This window comes from Falco punctatus, assembly GCF_963210335.1.
Source record: "Falco punctatus genome assembly, chromosome: 4".
NCBI classification, from domain to species: Eukaryota; Metazoa; Chordata; class Aves; order Falconiformes; family Falconidae; genus Falco; species Falco punctatus.
This window is the reverse complement of record NC_137583.1, coordinates 5,982,334-5,998,970: the sequence shown is the minus strand read 5'-3', so window position 1 is coordinate 5,998,970 and position 16,637 is coordinate 5,982,334. Positions and strand designations below refer to the sequence as shown.

At 43.9% G+C, this 16,637-nt stretch overlaps 1 protein-coding gene across 5 annotated transcripts in view; it reads left to right on the top strand.

The window, feature by feature from the left end:
• Positions 1–16,637, top strand: part of FGD3 (FYVE, RhoGEF and PH domain containing 3) — a 128,870-nt gene that overhangs the window by 53,469 nt on the left and 58,764 nt on the right. For 3 of the 5 annotated variants that reach the window (XM_080386245.1, XM_080386248.1, XM_080386246.1), the window contains exons 2-4: positions 7,562–7,732; positions 13,470–13,638; positions 14,804–15,401. In XM_080386245.1, the coding sequence (XP_080242371.1) occupies positions 7,562–7,732; positions 13,470–13,638; positions 14,804–15,401 (938 nt within the window). Of the gene's footprint in view, positions 1–754; positions 876–7,561; positions 7,733–11,690; positions 13,005–13,469; positions 13,639–14,803; positions 15,402–16,637 lie in introns of those variants that run through there. The other 2 variants (XM_080386247.1, XM_080386249.1) reach the window with 2 other exon arrangements.

Genomic DNA, 16,637 nt, shown 5'->3' with positions numbered 1-16,637 from the left:
TGGTTTGCAGGCTTTGTGTTTTTCTCGTAAGGAAACAAACCAGCAGCCCTTCTGCGGCTCCCCAGGGATGGCGCTTGCACTGAAATGAAGCGTTTCATTCAAAAACTTGACGTTTTGTTTCTTCCTTTATCGTTTCCTGTGGTAGGATTCTGCTGGAAGAGCAGGAGGAGAGGGAGAAGGAGCACTGAAAATTTTCAGGATTTTTGATTGAGATCTAACCAGCTCCATCCCGTGCCTGCAGAATTGCATTTATTTTCACTTCTAGAGGCTGTTTTGTGCCAAACTTGGCACCTTTGTCTTCAGAAAGCTCTTTAGACACCCCAGTTCAATACTTTTAGTGAGACCACTGAGGCCCTTCATTTCCCAGAGGAGCTGTGAAGCAGCGTGAGAGTTTGAGTGCTGGGAACTGGGACTTGGTTGGTTTCCATGGCATGTCACTGCTGTTACTGACTGGTCTTGCATTAATATTGAACTTTAATAATAATATTGAAACGCAGAAAGCTTTTAAAAGAGAACTGGCTTTCCCTTCTTTTCTGCTTCAGAAAGATTCAGGCTTATAAACCATCTGCATCCTATGTATAGTGTTTCAGACGCATATGAAACTTAAAACCAAAGCGTTTTTCTGCAGACTCGCAGCAATCTCCTGTAACTTCTGCTTGGTAAAGCTCCTCTGCTCACATTTGCCACGTTTATATTCTTTGAGTCACCTAACCGCACTGATGGTAGGAAGTGGGAAGGGGGATGGTCAGTTCCTGTGAGCATGGCATTTTAAGCCATGAAATAAGAGCTGCAGCAGGAGCTGGTCTCCCTTATTTTTGGTTTTCTTATAGCTTGAGAAAATAAGAAAAAATGTGGGGGTCTCTGCTCGAACACAAGTAAGTGATACACATCTCTTCCGATACAGAACTGCAGTCCATGCCAGATTCTCGCTTGCTTTCTAACATAATGTTTTCTTGATTTAATCTGTTTCTGAAAGCTTATGGTGGTAATTTTTGGTGTCGCTCCTTTTACTGAAGTTGATGTTTGGGAATATCAGAAAAATAGACGTGGTGTGAAATAACTGTTGTCAGTGTCATTGAGCTGGGTTTTATGGAAGGGCGTGCATCGAGCCCCGGCGCACACTGCTTTACATCCCTGCTGGGGAGCCTGGTGGGCTGTGGGCAGGAGGGAGAGGAGAGGTTTTAGGTGGATTTGAGGAAGATGCTGGAGTTAGTGAAGCAGTGTAAGAGGGAAAAGAAGGGTATGTCTGGTGGCAGGATGGGAAAGGCTTTGCTCCCTCCTGCCTAGCAGGAGAGGGTTGGGAGGCAGTCTGCTGCAGGGCAACGTGTGAAACTGGAGACGTGAGGAGAAACAGGCACTGGAGCCGTTGGTCGTGGACCACTCTAAGGATGGTGTTGGGTGCTTTGTACCTGACTAACAAGCAGGATAACATGCCATTACTGGAGCTGACAAAAGGAGATAAATTCCATTGCAGTGTGTGGCAGGTAAAGCTGTCACGCTGGGTTTTCCTGCAGCGTAGTGGGTGCTGTAGCTTCTTTAAAGACACCCTCACCCAGCTGTGTCTGTAACACCGCCTGAGCATGAAGGACAGAGGGTTACACTACTTGCCAGATTCCTGCTGACACAAGAGAGACATAATCAGCACCTTTTAACTCATGTTAGAGTTCCTCTTAGCAGGTTGTGGGTTTTAAATTCACATACATACATTAGCTCTGCCCTTGAAGCTCTTTGCTTTCTAGCAGTAGGTTTCTGCCTTAAGAGCAACCTCTTCTCCTGGAAAGGCTTTTACTAAGGGTGGAAGGGGTGAAGAGAGAGAGAGAATTTCACTGTCAGTGACAGCATTAGGGAATGCCCAAGTGGCTGTTCCAGTTGGAAATACAGTGATGCTCGCACTGGGCATAATGAAACCTGTTAGCAGAGGTTAGAGGTGCGTGGCATGTGCCCAGTTCGCAGCCAGATGTTGGGAAGAGCCGTATTCCTGCTAAGGATTGTATTAAGATGCCTGGGCAAGGAATAGCTTTCAAAGTAGCTCTGCATGTTAACACCCGAGGGTTTTGTTGTTGTTGTTTTAAATTGGTTGGTTCTGGGCACACACTTAATTGTCCAGACTCCTGTTAGCTGCAAAAATGTCCTTTACCATTACACAGATTCTAGTTCACACCTTTGTATGTTTTCCTGCAGACAGGTTTTTAACCAGACTGGTGGTGGTTGCTTTTCCATTTGATGTTCATGACGCATATTACAAGACAGCATTAGAAATGGAGACACCACTACTGGGTGCATTTCTGGATGCAATAACCAGTTTGCATCTGGAATAGTTTCACATTTAGATGCTTGAAGAAAGATTAGAGAATTATGTTTTCCCACGCTTGAGTTGGACCTGATGGGTCACATTACCTGATGGTACGTCACAGCCTTTTGGAGCTGTTGACTTCTCGGATGTTGCAGAGAGCCTAAAACACTAAAGAATGAATAAAATGAAAGCTCCCAGAGCTTGTTTAACTGGTGGACAACGGGAATGGGTGAGTGATGGCAGTGATTGCGGGAGTAGGAATGCCCTTCCACTGCTTGCTAAGACTGTTTTCTCTTCCCTGGAGATGGCAGGGAAGATTGCCCCAAGGAAAAGCAGCAAGGGCTCCATGGCTGGGGTCGTGCTGCCTGCAGGACAGCCGGAGCCCTGGGGAGAGCCTGCCTTTGCCTAGGGGTATCAGGTTTAGGCATGGCAGAGGGCTTGAGAATTGCCCCTGAGCAAGCCCCCCTTGAGCAGGCCTTCAAAGTCACGTTCATCGTTCTGGATGGATGGAGAAGTCCCCCAAGGTATTAATTCTTGGTGAAAGCAAACTTACAAAGTAGACGTTGTTTATCAATGCCTTTCCAGTGTGTCTAGCCTGGTAGAGTGTTTTTGGTTTAGTCCAGCATTTGTCATCCCTTTTACTCCTTGTACACTCTCCGTGCCTTGTGTGGGGGTACAGGAGGTGGGCTCGTCTGTTGAGGCGTAGGCTTTCTTTGTTTCAGCAGAATACTGCAAAAATCTCCTCCCCTAAAAGAGGGCTGGGTGAGGAGTCCTTCCATCGGATCAGCAAACGCAGGATGTGCCAAATCAGTACCTTGTCATAACAGTTCGGGTTCTTGCTGCTGTCTATCACAGGCCTCCAGGATACTTTTTGATTTTAAACTGGGATTATTTTTGAACCTGCTACCTGGAGACCAGGTGCCAAGCGCAAGGTCTGAATCTGGCAGGTGCACTGGGAGAAAAGCTTGAGAACTGAAGTTCAGATTCTTGGGGTCAACTGGTCTCTTAAGTACTACACTCAGTGGAGCACCCACAATCCTTATATTTTATCTTAGCCTAATAGAAAAATGTATCACACCCTTCAAGACTGTGACGGCGTCTAAGAGAAATTCCTCAAACATATGGGCTTGCTTCTGGGTGCAGACAGGTTCGTGAGGGTAAGGGGAGATACTTGAACAATTTCTCTGTGCCATGAAAGAGCTTCCCGGTGGTGCTGAATTCTATCAGAAAGTCTGAAGTTATTTTTCCATTTTAATGAAAATTGTGCGTGGTCTTAGACATTTTCAGAAGTTCCCACTAAGTTTTACCTTAGTAGGGGCTTTAAATGCATATTATTTTATTAATATAATGCAAAAATTATCTCTGGAAAGCATCACCTGTGTCCTCTGCTTGGATTGGTTTTGAACAGAGAAATTGTAAGCAGCTTTGTTCGTGTGAGTACAATTACAAACAGGCTGTGAAGTACTTAAGCTTAGGTAGGGTAGAGACACAAGGACTGTGCATAGGAAAGCAGAGTTTTACGCGTTTGGAAGTGTGTGCTCAGGTTTTTAGAGCTCTGCCTGTTGTGCATGCTTGGGAGGCATGGGCATGCTCCACGTCCAGGCAGGCTGTGACTTTCTGCCCAGAGCCGTCGCAGGTAACCAGGGATCAGGTGAGAAGTCAAGTCAGCCAGGCTCTCTGGGAATAACCGTTTATTCTTATTATTAGCCCATTATAAGGTGTGGCTGTTCACGTAAACATTTTTTGTCAGTTTGGACGTGCTGGTACTCTGCTCACGTGCTTCCGTGGCAGTTATGGCTGATCTGTCTGGGGAGGGTTTGCACAGTCCGGCGCTGGACCAGAGGGCGAAGAGGAGGTGGGTTCTGTGTTGGCCCCTGCCCGCTCAGTGGGTGCAGAAGGGCAGGCGGGGGGGGCCGGCACCCACTCCCTCCTCTGGAAGCTTCTGGCAGAACCACGGACGTCTTGGGGGTGGCTACCTGGGCTGCCCCTGGATCTTCCTGATGGTTGTCCCTCGTCTTTTGCGTTCCCAGGGGCACCCTGGAGCATGCTGGGCAGACAGTGGGTTTTACTTTCAGAGAATTCCTTGAGAAATAATCCAGGAAATCTTGTTTTCACAGATCATTTTATGGCACTTGAAAAAATATGTAAGGAAAGTGGATTTTTGTCTTGTGTGCAAAAAGCTGCCCTTAGGGGCCACATTAGAGATGAATAGAGAAGAACCATCTTGGCTTAAATTAAATAAAAAAGAATGAAAGCCACTTCTGTGGTTTCACCCATGCATATTTTTCTTGATTTAGGGCCAGCACTACATTTGGTATTTAAGGCACTTGTGGCTTTCCAAGTTCCTCCTCTTTCCAACTACTTATTGATTTTATTTTCTTCTTTGTGCCCACTTGCTCTTTGGATGTGCCATCAATAAATGCATGGGTGAAGTGCAGGCAGTAGGTGAACAGCAATATGTTCTCAGCAGTAACCTATATATGCAATACGTAACATGATATAAAATGCTGTCTTTTTAGAAGACAATGGTTTCTTTTTGTTTGGTTTTTTTGTTTTTGTTTAGTATCGGGTCTTGTTTAATGGGAAGTGGCGTAAGGCTTCACTAAGTATTTACTCTGCAAATGCCTCTGAGCACAAGTCCTAGAGCATTCGGAGCCAAGCTCAGAGCTTGTTTCAGGCAAGATGGACATGGTTTTTGAGTAATTACCAGTGGACGTTCTTTTGCCTTGATTGTTTGACAGGATTATGCAATAGAAGTGAAAAACCCGTCTGTGGATTTATAAAAAAAGGATCAAAGCGCTCTACTTTTCAGTAACATAAGCAGGTTTGCAAGAGCTTTTAGCCTAGACATGAAAGAGGTGTCTAGTGCTTACTTGAAAGCCAGCAGGTAAGCACTAGCTCTTATTTTTGTCAGTAAGAAAGGTGGTTGGACCAGCTTTCACAGTGAGGAATCTCAGTAGGGAAGAGCAAGGAGCTGGGGTTTAGTTCCTTTTGCAGCTTTACAAATGATACCAACAAGACAGTTCTCTTCCGCGGCAGTGGCTGGGGCGGAGCAGGGAACGCTTGGGGCAGCTGGTAACCTCATCCCAAGTCACTCAGGGGTACCTGGGTGGGCTCAGGGTGCCCGGCTGAGGGTGCCCAGGGATGCAGCTCCCGGGTGCTGGAGGAGCTGTGGCTTTCCTCCTCCCGCTGCACGCGGGGACCGGCCGCGTCCCACAGCTCCCACGGGCTTCGGCACTCGCCGGGGCTGGGGCTGGGGCCACGCTTCAGTGGCCAGACAGCACAGCGTGGTTAGAGGTGTCTTCTCATCTCTTCTAGAGCTGATAAAGGTACAGAGGTTTGTCCACTGAGAACTGGATCACGGAAGTAATTCTTGGGAAAATACAACGTGGCCAGGTTGCCTTTCAGTCGCAGGCACTGGCGAGACACTGAGTTCTGTCATCTGTATGCCGCCCTTTTTATTTTCTGGAATTAGAGCTTCTCCCTTGTGGACTGTTTTAATTTCTTGCTGTGTCAAGCTACTGCTAATAATGAAGTTTTAGGCCTTCCCCTAGAGAGCCGGCACGCTGCGGCACTGCCGCTGTCAGAGGGAGCCTCGGTACCCAGAGCCCAGGCAGCTGTGTAAGCTCTTTCTGTGATGATGTGTTTGCAATAATCTATTAATCTGCTCTAATAATCTCCTCTACTTTCACTGCATTTTCCTGATAAGTGAAATTACGTTTGAATAAAACCTAGTACTTAAAAATTTCTGGTTTCAGCTGGAAAGATGTTTTAATAGTTTGTCTCAAATCTGCTGAAAAGCAGATTTTATGGTGGAAATGCTAATGAAGCTTCAACAGCAACAACTGGCAGCCATTCGGAGGAATTCAGGGGTTGTGTATTTGGGTGGCAGGGATCAGATTTGTGCCATCTGAATCTATTTTGGTCAGCAAAATTGACTTTAATATTTTATGCTCATTTAGAAAAATAAATAAATCTGAATTGATGTGCAAGTTTCTGCATTTTGAGGCCAGCTCTCAGCTAATCTTCCCAAGCAGTCTGTACAGCTCAGATTTCAAAGTCTTCATTCAAAAGGTCACATCCTGATTTAATACCATTAGTATAAACCCAGGATAATTTAGTTGATGTGGATGGAGGTGCTTGTCGTTTCAGGGTTTTGATCTTAATATAAATCTGGCCCAGAGCAGGTTGCCTTTGTGAAGCTAAGGCCGTGTTCTTGAGCCTGTCACAGGGAGGCGAATATTGATTTTTCACATTTACATGAATCCTTTCTACATGATGCAGGTCACCTCTCACTCCAGCAAGATGCTGGTAATTTCTGTTAGTCCACTTTAAGATGGATATATGGAAAGAATGTTTTTCACGTTTACTTTGCCTTTTTTTAATGGATTAGCATTCAAATTTCTACATTTGATACATTTTCCGCTTCTCACTACTGCCAGAAGTATATATATTCATGTGTTCATACGCAGCAATTTCAAACCGCAGGGGTTTTTTACCTCTTTCTTTTTTGCTGCCTTAGGACACACAGGTAAAGCTGGCATGAGGATTTCATGTAGCTGTAGGCTTGCCACAAGTCCAAAAAAAACCTAAATACAAAAATGCAGTATCCACTGTGCGCAAGTGGATATATGGCTTTATTTCCACAGTCCCCACAGAAATTAATCAAGAATGCTAAATTAAAAGACAAACAAACAAATTAATCACTTCTTTCTTTGTTTTCCCACTGGATCATATCTTAATGGCATCTTGTAGACTGGAGCCTTTTCAAGGGACATTAATATTTTATGTAAGGAGGATTAATAAATAGCAGTAAAATGCAGCTTGAATGATTAAATCTCCTGAAGGAATGGTGCTTGTACCGTTCCTGCCACGTGGGACACATTTCTAATTCACAGTAACTTAGGTGTATTTTGCCAAATAACACGATGTAGTATACTGGGGCACTTGCATTTCTGTTTGGAGAAATCCTTTTGAAAAAAATTTAATTTTTGTATTTACTCTTTTTATTTTGAGTGTCCATAGTAAAGAAGCAAGTAATTAATTAAAGATAGGATTGCCAAGATTCCACCTCTCTTATCAGTCAGCTAATTTGACGTGATTATTAAGGCTGGATAGATTGCTTGTAATAACTTGTGAGTGAATGGCTCACCCCTCATCTACCCTCCCTCCCTTTCCTCGGGAACTTAGATGAAATAGCACAAATTTTCTTTGGGATTAACAGCATGAAATAAATACTGACTTTTTTTTCCCCCCACTCTCCCTCAGGTTGCGCTTGCTCTCCTTTTCAAATCAAATGTCACATTGACTCAAATCCGGTGTTGGAAGCGTGCGGGGAACTGCAGCACATCAGCCCAGCGCAATGTATCCATCAAACTGGAAGGAAGCCCAAAACCAAAACTCCGCTGGCCAAAATGCATCCTCTGCAGAAACCCCAAGGCAAGTGGCTTTGTCCTTCTAGCGATTGTGCAAGCTTCTGTCGCACGTGGAGTGTAATATTTTAAAATGAATAGCTTTAATTTTTAGGTCACAGCAAAATAGGTATTTTTATGTTCTGAGGTTCAATTACAGCTGGTAGGGCTTTATTATCTTCATTTTTTTCAAACGTTACATAACCTCTTAGGGAAGCCTTCAAGAAGAAACTGATTCAGGAACAGATTACTTAACTTGTCAAATTGTGTTTCCTGTACTGTTTATATGCCTCAGGCAGCTGCAAAGTTTAAGATTAATTTAACAATATTGTTTTCATTCTTTAATGATTATTTTTTTCAAAAGTATTTAGTTAAGAATAGCTCATTGTTTAAGCCTGGTCTGTTTTCCATTTATTTTAAGAAGTATGCATAGCAACAGGAAATGCCTAAATGGAGTGAATGGATTTTAAAAGTGAGAAATGGAAGCTAAACCAGTCACGTGCAGGGGTAGCACGTGGGCTGCAGTAATTCCACAGACCTGCCAGACTCACAGCAAATAGGTGGCAATCCCAAGGTGTTGTGGAAGAGCAGCCAAGAAGAAGCATCTTCCAGCTGGACTCCAGGCAGGTCTTCAGGTCTCCCCAGGCTTTTCTCCCTAAAACTTCTGAACACTAGAAAAAGACTGCAGTAAATTTCTTGGTGGAGGATAAAGTGTTCCCATGTTTCTCCATCAGTGCAATGACGTGTGGTCTCTGTAATGTTTGTTTGTCAAGCACCTCCACTGCCACCACCCTCTGCTTTGCAGAATGGGTTAAAATACTGTATGTAATGGGCACCTGCCTTAAGGTAGTTGCAGGTGCAGAAAGCGTATAGTTTCAGAGGTGTTTGGAACAAAGGAGTGTGACCCCAAAGAAGAAGATAACTTTATAAACCAAAAATTTTTTAAGAAGCATGCCTGTCCGATAGGTGGTCATTGTCATGTAAGAAGAGAGAAGGTATTTTGGTCACTGTCAGGGTGGGTGTGCTGTGCAAACTGAGCCTCTGCACCACCACCCCTCCCGTTCAAATGCATATACAAAAGCAGTTCTCTGATACACGTTCATTAAACAACTACAAAGAAAACTTTGTATTTTCTGACTCTGAAAGTAGTCCTTGAATGTTAAATTGGTGTATGAGTTCATTCTTGAAACATCTCATGAAGTCTGTGTATTTATGGAGCTTTCACCTTGAGGTCTTGGTTGTTTAACTGGTGGGTGTTCCATGAGTGTTGTTAATACTAACAATAAAAAGGAATGGCAGAAGTGTCTGTTCAGTAGGAAATGGAATTAATTCATCTGGTGCAGATCCTTTGCTGTTGTTCTGATTGTACTGATTTCCAATTACTGAGGACGTAGCTTGCTTTTTATACATAGGTATTTCAGAAAAGTTGGAGGGAGCCTACTTAGCTTGATTCAAATCATGCTTAAAATTAGCCGTGTAGGTTAGTGTAATCTCTTTCCATCACCGAGATAGGTACTGCTTCTTCCTTCTGCTGTTCACACCCATCCAAGCTCTCTCTCCCATTACAGACATAAGCTTAGAACCAAGGAAGCCAGTGTATCTTACTGGTTAATGCCCTGAAAAGAACCAAAGAAGCCAGCATATCTTACTGGTTAATGCTCTGAAAGGAGGGAAATTTTTAAGGTGATTGTTGAGGTGAAATAAACACCCAAGGGTAAAATGCTTTCTTGACTAGTTACTCTTGCTGATACTTTTTTTTTTTTGGCAGGACTCTGTTTGTTGGGCTTCTTGATGTCACTGTAAAAAGTAGCCCAAGAAGAACAGGAGTCCCAGTGAAAATTCCCATGAGAGACTGTTGAGAAGTACCCAACAGTCAAAAGTCAGGCCACCTCGTGTTGTCTTAGACTAAGCCAGGTTAGCCAAAGCTACAAGTCAGTCTTACGAGTCTTGGATGAGCCAGTCATCTTCTTGAAAGATACTTCTTTGTCATAAATTTTAAATGATGATTTTATTATTTCACTTCTTTATAATAAAATTACTTTTAAAAAGTATCTGCAGTTAGCTTACCTATGACAGTAGAGAACAATAGGTAACGATAACTTTGCAAGGAAGGGAAGATGTCACAGGGGTTTTTCTCTTCACTTTTATTGGGTTTGTAAATTTGAAATGGCTTTTCTCCTTTGTATAGTTCATTAATCTCCTGTTATATACACAGTAAAGAGAGAAAAACAGTTCACGCCTCTCCAGGAAAATTAAATCATAAAAATAGTACTAAAAAAATAAGTTGTTTTTATTGAAGTTGACATTTCTCCTGTAAACCATCTTTGCTTCCTCTTGGTGGCCGTGTTCAGAAAAAGTGGTTGTGAGAGTGTGGTGATTTTCTTGCAGCAGACATAAATCTTTCCTCAGTTTCTAATTAGTATTTTTATGCAGCAGCCTTTCTTCCTAGGGCTTTCTCTCCCTAGAGCTACAGGGATCCCTCCTTAAGGCCTGTTTCTGTTTGGTTTGTTTGGTGGGATGTGCTGGTATCACCACCTGAAACTCCAGGAGCAGGTCTCTACCCCTACCCAAGGCTGTGCTGTTGGGTCATTTATTCTTTTTTGAGTGTATTCACTTCCCAGGGGATAACCCTTCATAACCTGCTTCATCGCGTCTATTTTTTGAAGTCTCTTGTCAAGGGACATTAACTGAAATAAGTAAATGTGCAAGTGTGACTCACACCGCTTGCATTTCTTTTTATTAGGTCCTCCCAGCTTTCCCAGTGAGTCACGACAGACCTGCCACCACTGGGATGATTGATGGGGACGCCTCCATCAAGTCGCTAATAAATGTGTTTTGACTGTTCGCTTTACTGTAGAGGAGGCAGTTCTGAGAGAGCACTTCATGGGCCGGGGGGCTGAATTAATGCGGTGGCTGAGGTGCTTGTTTTGCAGTGAGGGAAGGGTCCTTACTCCCGGCTGCTTTACAGACCCAGGGCCAAGCTTGGGCTGTAACTTCCCCCTGGTTATTTAACCATGCCCTTCTCTTTTCTCATTCTGTCCTGCTGCTTCTTGTTATTTCAATTGTTCCTTCTGCCACAAAAGATTCCACATCTTGGTTTCTGCTTCTTCCAAAGAGCCGTGAGCTGCTGTGTAAAACCTTCAGCAGGAGGAGGACTGGGAAAACACCATTCCAGTGAGTGGCTTCAGCCTTCAGGTGCCACCTGAAATGCGCTCAGCGATACCAATATCCCTTCCATGCAGCTGGGTTGCTTTCTTCACCACTTCACTTGTTGGTGCGCAGGATGGGCGCTGGAAGCTGCATCCAAGGTCCTGCTGCTTTGTGGCTGGGACCTGGCGCGAGAAAATAGCAGCACTGGTTCCTGTGTGGGCTGGGACTGGTGGGAGGTGGCTTCAGAGGGCAGCCAGGAGTTCTGCTTGGGCTTCCACTTCGGATCCCGAATCCCCACCTACAAGCATCACCTACTCTATTTTTTTTTCCAGGGCTGACTGTGCACTCGGTGCTGCTGCTAATGGCACGTGTAAGAGGAGCTCATCTAGTATTGTTTGGTTTTACTGTGCAGATCTTTCATTCAGTCTCTTGTGGGAGCCTAAAACAGTTTGGGGTTCACAAGTCTGTGTTGTGCTGTGTAACTGCTGCCTTGTAAGTTCTGAAGGTAGGCTTTCTGTGTCAGTGCTGGAGTAGACGGCTTAGGATTTTGCTTGGTAAGTATTGCTTGATCAGGTCAGCAGCTTTGTCTCCCTGCTGATGTCTCAGTTTCTCGAAGTTATTTCAGTAAATAAAAAACCAGTGACTAACAGCAGTGTTTTTTCCTCCTCCCTTTTTGCCCAGCGCAGCGTGTGCTGCCCGGGATGAAAGCGCTTCCGTGGTCGCAGCGATGCTGCCGTTAGCGCACACGCTCTGGCAGTGGGCTGGGGGCTGCGGACTGATCTGAAGCTGTATGAGGGGCCTGACAGGGGATGTGGGGGGGGGTCTTGCCTGCCTTGTGCACCTTCTGTACAGAGCCTAGAGCTTGCCTTTTCTCATTAGACATGCCAAATGGCCGTGTGGATACTTTTTTCTTTTTAAGTTGGTTTTTTTTTTGGTTTTTTACAAGGAGAAACATGGCTGGGCACTCACTGATCACACAGTGTACGAGTGAAAACCTGGTGAGCAAAACGTAGAGCTCCACCATCCCGTTTATATGAGAGATGATTTTCTTTCCCTGCTTGCCTGTTTGTTGTTCCAGTGTAAAATAGGTTTTGTGATGGTGGTTTCAAAATTGAACTGTAACGCCTTTATTTTAAGACAGGAATTCCAGATATTTTTGGGGACTGGGCAAATCAGTCCTTTTATAGGAAGTGTCCCATTAAATCTCAGATCCTTAGAAGATGTGATTTTATTCTTCGGTGCAGAAATAAACTCAGTAATATGGGTAGTTTAAAACCTGACCTATACTCAGAGCTCGAAACCTCTTGAACAGTCTTCATCACTGACCTGAGACAATGACCGTCTGTAGCAGCTCAGCATCAGCTGGAGCAGGGAGGACGTCTGGGCTGATGTGGAGCTCACAACAGATGCAGAGCCTTCTGCAGGGCAGGGACAACAGGAATTGGCTTTTTGAGTGCATATGCCTCCATTTAGCCCCATAAAGAAAATAACTCTGAAATTAACATTCATAACAGTTACTAATTAAAGTTCTATTACAAAGCTAATCACGTTATGCTGATGCACCATATGGACCATTTAAAAATTGGAAATGCTTGAAATAAATTGTTCCTGACTTGTTGTTTAATAAAACGCATATTTAGAGTTTCCTCATGTAATACGTTCACGCTTTGGATAGTCTAGACTGGCTGGGGTACTTGGCAGCACCCTGCCAGTAGCCTGGACTTTGGGAGTAACCACGCAGTTGTTTTTCCTACCTTCTAGTGCGAGGTTGCTTTCACTGTATGAAACTATAGCGACACGTGAACCTGTTACCATGGGTTACTGCTTGCGTATTTCCAAACCCATTTACTCTGCAATCAATATAAGGTCTGAATAATTTTTTTTTAAAATTACTTTACATTTAAATTCCGGGGTTTTTTTTAAGTCCTGTATTAAACTTGGTGCCTTCACCTCCTAGTGAATCCTTAAGAATAGCATATACATTCTTACAACGTGTTTTATTTATATCGTGTATAACTCAGTGTAGAACCAAAAGAGGAAGGAAATTTATGAAGACTGTACCACAGAAGAGAAGGGGGAGGGAGAATGAAAGGAAGAAAAGCTGTTATGTTCTGCCTGTGACATTTTTGACCAAGGCACTGGAATCCATGGTGGGATTTTTTATGGGGGGTTTGTTTTGGGTTAAGAGTTGTGTATGTGTGTGTGTCCACCCCTTTTTTTTTTTCCCAGTGTAAGAGATTCAACAGAGTGCCTGAGTTTTTGAAAGGTCATGGGAGGGGAAACTTGTTGGTGTGATTGAGATGGTGAGCACATTTGCAAAAATGAAGTGTGAGCTGCGCATCCTGTTTGGTAACAAGGAAGCGGTAAAGTTCTGTGAGCCTCTTGGTTTGCTAACACATCCGATACAGCTGTAGAAATACAAAATAGAACCCTGTCATTTTTCTTCAGCAGCTTGCTTTGGTGTACAAAATACTTTGGGACTGCACCTGTGCCATTTATAAGGGATGGTGAAAGAAGGATACCCCTCGTTCTGCATTGAGCGCTTGGATTTTGTTCCCAGTAGGGTAAAGAAGATGGAGATTCATCCTCCTACTTTTTCCCCTCTCTTTTACTAGTACCTCCTAAGCCTGTCCATCTCAAACCTGGGCAGGAAAGAATTCCTCCTGCACCTTCTCGGCCTTTGCCAGCTGATCCCAAGTCGTCGAGGAGCTTAGCACCTGGAGAGGAAGAAATACCGATATCAGCAGGAGTCAACACACTCATTGAGAAATTTGAAAGTATTAGGTAAATATGGCTTTGCGAGATCTGCTTTTAATCTCCATCTTCTGCTGCGTCTGTAACTTAGAATATAACAATAGAAAACATTAATTGTAATTGTCGCGTAGAAGCTCCTCTTGGGATGTTTTCTACAGGAAGTGCAAAACTTGACTGACCACACAATGATTTTTTTATTTCTTTTCTTACAAAAGCACGCATTTCAATGACTTTTAGTTTGTAACATACAGTTGTTCTTAAGGAGCTTAAGACCTGCTGAATCCGGTAAGTGTTCTACCAGACATAAGTGGCCCAGAGTCTGCTTTCAGAAAGTTGATTTAATGTCAGGTTAGGTTTTTGCATTATATGAACTTGATTATCGGGATCGAGTTTTCTGCTAAGATTCAGCGAGTGTCAGCCATACTGTTAACTTGCTTCTTGGGGACAGAGGAGAGTTAAATCGCAACGTACTGTGAAACAATGATGTCACACAGAACAGCATTTCCTCTGAGACTTTATATATGAGGCATTAAATAGGACAAAATACGTGTATTTTGCAAACACATGAAAAAAAAATCACTTAGATCATCAGGCAGATCTCTCTGAAGACCAGATCTGCCTGATGGAGTAAGTGATTTTTTTTTTTTTTTTTTTTTTTTTTTTGTGAAGAGGGAGGTGGAGACAGAGGCACCACGCTGTGCCATGGAGCATGTTACCACCTGGGTGAATCTGGTGGAGTGTCTTTCAATCAGCAAAAGCGGTGCCTTCTTGTGCTTCAAAAACATCCTCTCTCTAGCAGAAAATACTGTGCCCCAAAGGCTTTGTTCTGTTGAAGAACGTGAGTTCCTGTTTAAACGGACCCACCACAAAACGCTTCTTTTAAAAGATGATGATTCCTCCCTCCCCAAACCTTCAAACCAGAGTGTTCTTCAGGGCAGCATTGGGAGCGTTAAAGGCCCAGGATTCTAGTGAGGCCATTTCAGTAAAACTTACGGCTAGGGGTGCTGGGTTTTTTCAGAGGTTGTTGGGTGAATATTATTACAGCAATGTGCGCACGCTTGCCTCCTAGGATTGTCGGGGGGTGCCAGATATATAACTTGAATCAAACGATAATCAGGCCTTCTGTCTTTTGGGGCACTCTTGAAACCTCTGAATGTTAATGGGAGTGACTGTGGTGCTTTCTCTTCACCCGCAGGCAACCCGTGCATATTCTTCAAAGAAACCAGCTAAATTTAGCTCTTAAGATGGAACCTGGCCTGGACTCATCCAAACAGCCGAGCTCGTGTGACTGTGATATGGTGGCTTCCAGCAGCTCTTCCACAAACGAAAAAAGTGAACCGGATGAAAATGAGCCAGACGTACTGTGCAGCGTGGATCTGTCTAACACAGACATAATGAAAATTAAAGAGCTAAGCATAGGCGATAACAAAAGCCATGAAGACTGCACTGCTGTGACTGTGAGCAAAGAGCCCTCTGGAGAGCTTGGCAATAAAGACTCAACTGCAGAACTGAACGGTAATGGTAAAATTCCCAACAGAGACAGTGGCATTGACAGTCCTTCTTGTAGCGTGGCAGGGGAGACTTTCCCCAGCGAAGAAGGTGCCGAGCAGAAGAAGCCCAGTGTAGCTGGGAACCCAGGGGAGATGGAACCTGACAAAAAAGGCACCAAACCCGCCTCTGCCGAACAGAAGAGAGACTCTACGCAGGATGAAGACAGTGACATTGACGAGGGAAGCAGCGAGGAGCAAGAGACAGCAGAAGCACCAAAGTTAGAGTATTTGGATGTAAACAAGGTAAGGTAGCTTGTGCGTGGCTCTTCGTTGCTCTGAAACAGTTCCTGACTCTGGCCAGAGATCCCTTGCATCACTGTCATACGTTGTTTGGGTTTTTTTGTTTGGTTGGTCTTACGTCAAAGGATCATGACAGTCATCATAATTTCCTGCTTGATGCAGGACATAACTTGTTCCTGACCTAGCTACTGTCTTTTAGAAAGGTTCCCAGTCTTAATTTAAAAGGTTTCATATAAGAGCGTCCATCATAGCCAGAGGCAAGTTGTTAAAACTTTGAGCGCTTTTCTAAGTAGAAATTCCCACCTTGTGGTTCTGTTTGGCTTTGGATAGGCTCAGCTCCTGGTTGTTAGGTCACGTTGTTTTCAGTGGGGCTGCATGATGTGCAGAGGGCTGGCTTGACAGTGCCTTTCGCAAGGTCAGGGCCTTGCATCCTAGTAGGACATGCAGGATGGAACTCTCTTCTAACAGCACATTTTTTTTTTTTATTTTTTTTTTTACATAAAGCCTGTACTTCTACAGGTGTGACTATTTCTTGAGTGCAAAGAAGTTTTTTGGAGGGTAGATATATCAAATTACTCTTTAGGAAGCTGCACCTAAAAGAGATTCTCTTTGAATCCAGAGTGATGTAGTCCAGGCTGTTGTGTATTTGCTGCAGCTGTATAAAATTAATGACAGATTCCTCTGATTATCTGTTAATCAAGACAGTTATTTTTAGAAATAGTGATGATAAAATGGGTTAGTTTCTTCCAGAAAAAGAAAACAGAAGATGTTTTGAGCAAACTGCAAAAGATTCCACTTTTTGGTTGATGGGTTTGGGGGTGTTGTGTGGTCCATCTGTCCATCTCCATGTCCGTGTCCTGTCCCCTGTCCCCCGTCGTGTCCGTCCCCCCCCCCCCCCCCCCCGCCATCATGACTGTAAAGTTAATATACTGGATTTTTCTTTTTAGAGACTGTGATGAGTACTAGCAACTAGTGAACTGTAGCATTCACACCTTGGTTTGTGCAAATCGTGTGGTTCTGCTGAAATCACCAAATATATCCCAATTTGTATATGGCAAGAGCTTGTCCCTTGGGAACTACGGCAGTTAAAACTCATTCACTAGCTTCTGGGTCAAACTAGCCAGCGTCCGTTGAAGGGTGGTGGAGGTGGCATGTGGGTATGTAGTGCACAAGAAGTTCTGTCTCTCCAAGCAAACGGGTGCTGTTTCAGAGCACAGTTACTTCTCCGCAGTGTCCCCT